Source organism: Toxotes jaculatrix, chromosome 1 (assembly GCF_017976425.1).
Source record: "Toxotes jaculatrix isolate fToxJac2 chromosome 1, fToxJac2.pri, whole genome shotgun sequence".
Classification (NCBI taxonomy): Eukaryota; Metazoa; Chordata; class Actinopteri; family Toxotidae; genus Toxotes; species Toxotes jaculatrix.
Window position 1 is genome coordinate 28,540,160 of NC_054394.1, and position 7,552 is coordinate 28,547,711.

The 7,552-nt window shown below is 38.2% G+C and overlaps 2 protein-coding genes across 2 annotated transcripts; both read left to right on the forward strand.

The window, feature by feature from the left end:
* Positions 1 to 1,386: 1,386 nt before the first annotated feature.
* On the forward strand, positions 1,387 to 4,240 carry LOC121181138 (guanylyl cyclase-activating protein 2-like). Its single transcript, XM_041036959.1, has 5 exons — positions 1,387 to 1,402; positions 2,583 to 2,782; positions 2,879 to 3,028; positions 3,876 to 3,984; positions 4,113 to 4,240. The coding sequence occupies exons 1-5, from the start codon at positions 1,387 to 1,389 to the stop codon at positions 4,238 to 4,240; spliced, it is 603 nt and encodes a 200-aa protein (XP_040892893.1).
* A 1,850-nt stretch (positions 4,241 to 6,090) lies between these two features.
* On the forward strand, positions 6,091 to 7,311 carry LOC121181422 (guanylyl cyclase-activating protein 2-like). The gene is made up of 4 exons (XM_041037372.1): positions 6,091 to 6,291; positions 6,457 to 6,606; positions 6,938 to 7,049; positions 7,169 to 7,311. The coding sequence occupies exons 1-4, from the start codon at positions 6,091 to 6,093 to the stop codon at positions 7,309 to 7,311; spliced, it is 606 nt and encodes a 201-aa protein (XP_040893306.1).
* The last annotated feature ends 241 nt before the right edge of the window (positions 7,312 to 7,552 follow it).

The following is a 7,552-nucleotide window of genomic DNA, read 5'->3' on the forward strand; positions in this document are numbered from 1 at the left end:
AAGACAGTCATCTGAAAAGGACTTTCAAATTTCTCTGAGTAAAATGTAATTCTAATTTTTGAATGAGATACATAGTAATGCACACTGTACAGAAGTGTAAAAGCCACTGACAAGTAATTAACACATAGCACTATAAGGAGTTCACCAAAATACAGAGGTGAGAAAGGGTTGCAGGTGGTTTGCATGCCTGGGATAAATCAGACAGGATGTGCAAAGTGTTCTCCACTCATTTTGTATGACATCAGTATACAGATGTATAGATACAGCATTGATAAACTTCTTAAGACAACTTTCACAAAAGAACCATCAGCGTAGAGGAAAGTCACAAATGAACCCTCAAAAGAAGATCTGGAGTTAAAGAGCAGATCTCTGCTTACATATACAGGTTCACTTGCCAAACTTATTACCCGGTCTTAAGTGATTACTGAACTTGACAGCAGTATCAAAGCTTCAGTTAATGTGATTAAGAAAACCGCTTCGCCAGGTAAAATCAGCTTGTGTCAGTGTGTGGTGCAGTCAGCTGAAGGAATGGGTGTCATAGGATCACATATGCCGCTCTCATTTACATCCTTGTCCACACTAAGAATTGGAGCAACAAATTTATTATTTATTCAATCCTTAAATCCTCCTTAAACAGGCAGTGTCTTTCAAATCAGAATGGATATTTCAATCTTTTGTCATATACAGTATGAGGAACAATTTCTACCTATCCATTGTCCATTTTGCGATGCGGGTATATTGAGGTAAGGGTGCTGTTCTTGGGTAGCTGAGGATCTTAAAATATACTTGCACCCCGCTGCCAGTGTGGGAGGCAGGCAGAAGCATGCCAGGCTCAGTGCAAATAGATCCACAGATAAAGCCTGACAGAGCCACACAATTAGATCAAACACGGAAAAGTAACTGGGTTCTTTAAGGTCACAGCACCAAAGAAAGCAGCAAACAAAGCACTTTATTAAAAAGGATAAAGATATTATTTGATAAAGACTGTGCATTAACCTTATTCTGATTGGAAATGTTTCCAATGAAAAATAAAGCAACAAAATGTTTATACCTATTTGCACAATTTCTATGTGAATATCAAAGACATAAGCAGAGATACAGCACAGCAGCATGTACATGTAATTATAGGTTGTTCAAATATAAGTTACAGACATCATTTTAGTGGACCTCCTCTTGTGTGCTGATCTTAGTCGCCTCTATTCACCTCTCAGGGATTTCAAGGTCACACTCTTAATACAGTGCCGACTTACCAATGAGAAATCAGCATGAAAGGAATCCCAAACTATACACCTGGGATTATTTAATAGACACTGAGCAGAAAACACTGAGCAGTCTGTGCTAGCCGCAGGCACTGTATTCAGATATCAAAAAAAACATAATTACTTAATGATCTTGTACAGTAGCATACTGTGAGGATGAATCAGTAGCAGCTACAGAATGTTACTGGGTGCTAAATAGTTACGGTTGTCCATCCATACTCTTGCCCAATAGGTTTGGATGCTGGAACTTTAGTAAAACAGCAACTAAACAGCAGCAACCAACAAGTGATGATCTATTCTCAAAAAGTTGTCGGACAGTTATGGCTAATTTGGACACACTGAGGGATCCTCTCAATCTGTACCTTCTATTGGATTTGTCTCCCTTGCCTTTCCACAGAGCTAAAGCAATCTAATTAAAAGAGATTGATATACCAATTCCAAATTAGCATGGCCTAGAGCGAGACCTAAGTCTCTTAGCTTCTTTTTTTCTGAACAGAAAAACAACACAGAGACTGATTAAGGACAGAAGTACACCTGGACATCAGCCACTGCCACTTAAGATAAATTCATGGACATGAAGCCATGTGTTTGTATAACAGCTTTAACTCTCGCTTTAAAAGTCTTTTAAGGTAAATCCCTATCAGGGTAAGAAAGGTAAAACTGTTAATGGTACAAAAAAATCTGAAGAAGGCTGAGGAGTGTTCAGTTAACAGGATGAGCCAGGACAAGTTTGTTTTGTTCTTATCAGCATTGCTTTGAGCTAAATGTGAATTTTACCATGCTGATGAGCTCACAATGACAATGCTAACATGCTGATGCTAAGCAGGCATGTGCTCTGCCATGTTCACCATCTTAGTTTAGCATATGTTAGCATGCTAATATTTGATCATTAGCACAAAATACAAAGTGCAGCCCAGGGTAATGGGAGTGTTCTCAGACCAAAGTACGGGATAAATCTAAACTTGAGCTTATCTCTAATAAACCTACACTAACCAAATTTAAATGGCAGACATTCAAAATTACTAACAACTAGCTGGTTGAGAAAGTGCTACATCAGCTAAAGAGCCACCTGTGTGTTTTAGCCTAGACCCACATTTAGCTGCAAACCTAATTAACTCAGAGAGGAAACCCCACCAACGTAATACCGCAGTAATCCCAGGGCCACACTAATCACCAGTCTCATAAGCAAACTTGAGCTCTGGGATTCCACATGGTTATAAAAAACACCTAAGAGCATGAGACGCCCATTTCAAGCCTCGTCACTCCATCGGGAAGTAGGTACCCAAAGGCTACAGGACTATGGACTGTTGAATTACAAGCCAGCCATGGGACAGACACAGCAAACAGAGAACAGTGATGAGATTGATGTCAAAGCACTTCAGGATATGTATAAAAAGTTTGTCATGGAGTGCCCGAGTGGACTACTTTTTCTGCATGAGTTCAAGCGTTTCTTTGGTGTGGACCCAACAGGAGAAGCGTCTGAATATGCGGAAAACATGTTTCGAGCGTTTGACAGAAATGGGGTGAGAGAGTAAAAGCTTTTACAGTCTAACTTACTGTACATCTTTACCAAAACATGAAAATATGAACCAGCTTTTCTCATCCAACCTGTTTTTCAGGACAATACGATTGATTTCCTCGAGTTTGTGGCAGCACTGAATCTTGTTTTCCGAGGAGACTTGGAGCATAAACTTCGCTGGTCATTCAAGGTGTATGACAAGGACAGCAATGGCTATGTGGACAGGGATGAACTACGGTCAATAATTGATGTAAGTCTATCTGAAAGTCAACTAAAACAAAATATCTTCGGGGTGTTGCGTTCAGCTAAAATAACAGGTTTGAAAAAGGAGATTCCCTTACAGTAAGATCCCCTTTTACAGAATGGTTCTCATTCTCCCATATTCATTGCCACCCTCTAAAGTGCCAAAAGTACTTTTCTTTTTTTTAGTTCACAAACTAAAGAAGATGAAGACTAAAGAAAAAGGAAAAACAAGATGTGGATGTAGCCTATGGACAAGTGTTTTCCTTCAGAGGGATGCAATTATTTGCATGCACAAAGCACATTTATTTCAATGGATGGAGATAGAATCTTTTTACTGGTTGTGCTGAAGTGCTCAAATTATCTTGTTGACTTGGTATCAACTGAAGCTACACCATTATATCATCAACCTGGTAGTTAGTTACATCTCTGACAGCATAAATCCTCACTTTACCATGTTTTTTTTTTTCATTGAGATAAAAACAGCAGACTAATATATGTGCAAGAAACAAGAAACCTATATTTATTTTCTGAATACTGGGTTACTACTGTGTATTTTAACTGTTAACATATGAATTTGCATCTTTTTGCTGATGAATTATTTTTCATTTAAAGATGGTCAAAGATATTCTGGATTTATAGTTGAAAGAGAAACATAAAGCCAAAGTGAACATGATACTGTAATAAGAATTCTTAGATATCCAATACATAAATTCCATTATTGGATATTTGTGTTTTTGTGTGTCGTACATCATCACCAAGTGAAGCAGCTTATGCTAAAATGTGGTTCATAACAACACTGTTGTGTTAACATGAAATACAACAATTCCCTTTCTTCTTTTGTTTTTTCCCTCTAGAGCATCTATCGGATTAAGAAAGGTTCAAAGACAGACTTGAGCGATTCACAGCTTACAGTAGACGAGGCTGTGGATCGACTCTTACAGGCCGTCGACAGTGATGGAGATGGTAAGCATTTAGTCACATGTCATAATTTCAATGCAGTGGAAACACCTGGGAAGCAACAATTAGACCGAATATTCTGCTGTGTCAGCAGAGAAAATGAATCCTGCCTTGACTTTTTTTTTGTTCCACAGGTCAAATTAACATGGAAGAGTTCATTAGAGGCGCACAGCAGGACCCCTGGGTGCTCAACATGTTGAAGTTGGACATGAACCCTGCCAGATGGGTGCTGGAGCAGAGGAGAAAGAGCGCACACTTCTGAACCGTCAAAGTGCATAGGCCTTTCCCATGTGGACAAAATAATGTCTTCAAAATGTATTGAACACGCATCTTACAACGAAAATAGGGGTTATTTTAGATCCTTTGTCCACCTATGCAGTTTTATATGCACAGACAACAAAAGACACTTTTCAGAGCTGGCAATCTTTTGGCTTTTAGTAAAGGAACAATAGCAGCTGAAATCCCGGGAAGAACTGACAGAAGAAAAACCACATCAACACACAGAAAAAATGTGTGATCACTACTTCTTCCTTTGTACACTTTATGCTCTATTTCAGCTGTTAAAACTATAATAATGGTTAAACGTCATTTTACTTTATTCTCATTTATCTTTGAATACTTTTCAAGCAACAAACTCCTGTAATTTTAAACAAGTGCATGTATAAATTGCTTGCTAACTCAAGTCACAGCCTTTTTAAATTATCAGTGTCAACATGTAAATAGTGACTGATTATAATGTATGCTTTTTTATTGTTATGTGATTTTATTGTATTATTTTTTTTTACTGTTTTTAATTTTTGTTTTAAGCACATGATAACATCATTAGGACATATTTATATCCTTATTGTGAGTTTTGAATTAAAGCCCATACTATTTTACCTGATTACTGGTGTGAAGGGCAGGAGTTTACACCTATGAATTCAAGTTCACTAAAAAAAATAATAAAATCTTTATGTCCTGTTTCACAGCTGCACAAATGTGTGTTAATATTTGTCTTCTTTTTCCACTGAAATAGACCTGAAATGCATGCTCAGCTCTTTATAATAGTGTTTTACATCATGCTCCTATCTAGAACAACATGAGGTACAGGCACCATCTACTGAACCACCATCAGCCTACTTTCAGTCAGTGGCATGGCTCCCTTTTCTGAAATAGTCATACCCATAAACCCCCAGGACTTACTGAGTTGTTGAAGCTTTGCAGATTTACCTGCACAGGTTCACGTGTTTATCTGAGTGTCACCATGTCAGTTATACAATCGATTCTCTAGTGAGTCACGCTGACTCCATCTAAAGGCAAACTGCAGTTTATTATACACTGTGATTTGCAGTGTTTTTTTTTTTTCTTGTATGAATCAGGAGCTAATGTCACATGTAAACATAGTTTCTAGGAGATAAGGTTGCAATGAATGATTACATAGGCCGTCTTCACGGAAGACATTTCGACACTTCACACTGAACAGGTTCAAATAGTAAAACAAACAATGGGTGAATCACATTTAGCTGAATTTCATTAAGTTGAAAGAAGCAAACAAAGAGATTAAGCACTCACTAAAGGATGTCATTACTGTGCAAGACCTGACCAATAAGGACTTATTGAGCATTTGACAAAGTAGTGCAAAGCTAATTCAGGGTTGTTTTATATGTACAAGTAAATTAAATCAGTAGCTATTAGTCTAGTAAGTAGCAACAGTTTGCCTGCAGAGATTTCATTTATCCTGTACATAAACCCACACACAGGAAAAAGACCTCTAGTCATCTTTATGAGCGATCATTTCAGTCAGTAATTTAAGTCTACTAGTGACCCTGGGTCACTAAAGGTTCAAGATGGGATCAAGAATGAGGATTACTGCTTTAAACTCAGTTTGCTGAAGCCGCGGGCTAAAAATAAAATCTCTTGGTTGGGGTCAAGCATCACATGAATCAGTTGTCCACTTGGTTCTAGACCCCTGAGCTGTTGAAGAAACTTTCAGTAGCAGCCATGAAGTGGACACTGGACTATTCATTGCAGGCAGTCTTTGGGATATCATTCTACTAAAGTGTCTGCATTTATTTCTCATACAAAATAAGAAATTCACATTTTTTTTAAGCAGCGGTGAAATCTGGATACAGAATGGGTCAAAATCAACAAATACAGACACAAGCAGAAGAACTGGAGTTAAACAGTATCCAGGACCTCTACAAATCCTTCATCGTGGAGTGCCCAAGTGGATCTTTGTACCTGCACGAGTTCAAGAGAATGTTTGGGGTACAGAACGGCACACCTGAAGCACACTACATGGACAGCATCTTCCGGGCTTTTGACATGAATCATGTGAGTTACAAAACTGACTGTGAGGTAAAATGTTAAATTTCAAGTTCAAGAAGCCTGTACAACAATAATTTCATATCTGATTTGTGTTCTTGAATAAATGCTTTTCATCTGCCTGCACAAATACTCCATACTGGGGGTTTGGTAATAATGTGTCCCTATTTTCAGGACAACACTTTGGATTTTATAGAATATGTGGCTGCACTTCATCTTGTTCTGCGAGGAAAACTTGAAGACAAGCTGCGGTGGTCTTTCAAGGTGTTTGACAGTGATGACAACGGTCGTCTAGACAGACATGAACTACAGAAGATTGTAACGGTAAGAAGTCTTGATTTCAGAGGATCACTTATTCACAGTCTCATTGAAACAAGTGTTTGCTCTGAGGTATAGCTTCAGTTTTCATGTGTTTTTTGACAACAGTCTTTACATATGTAGTATAGTTGTGTTAACTACAGTTGATCTTCTTGGGACCATGAATGTCTGAACAAAATTGAATAGTTATCTTTCCGGTACTTTTTGAGATAGTTCATTCTGGACCAAAGTGGTGGATCCCTGGAACCATGCTGTCAGCATGGCCAGAAACATCACAATTTCTCAACAGCTTTATACAAGACGAATAAACAGTCTAATTCCTGGATTTGTCTTTCAGATCATCTACAAGATAAAGAAAAACTCTTTGTCTGATGAAACAGGAACAGGAAGCCTCACTATTCAGCAAGTGTGTGATCGTATCTTTCAAGAAGTTGACGTGAACAGCGATGGTAAGTTGTCTGCATACTTAAAAACAAAACATCTTCAAAAAAGAAAATCCCTCAAAAATAGGTTTCAACAATATTAAGTCATAAACAATTCAGTCATAGCTGTTCTCTTTGTGCTATAGGTCAGATTACACTGGATGAGTTTGTACAGGGGGCTCAGAGGAGTCAGTGGCTGCAGAACTTCCTTCGTCTCGATGTCAATCCCAGTGGATGGGTCCAGAGGTACTTGTGTGACAGGAAACTCATGAGTACCAAAGACTCCTGAAGGAGTCTGGTATATTCAGACCAGCCTGCCAAATGGAAAGGAACCAGACTGTGAACTATTGGGAAAAACATCAATTCTTCAACCAGCAGTTTTTGTGGCACAGTGTAAAACCAGCACTGTGGTGACTAAAATCTAATAATTTTTGTTTAAGCCCTCTAAAAATTCTGTAACTGAACACACTGAGCATTTTGACACCCTGAGGAAAACAAGCTTCCTTTTTTTCAGATGCAATTTTTGAAAG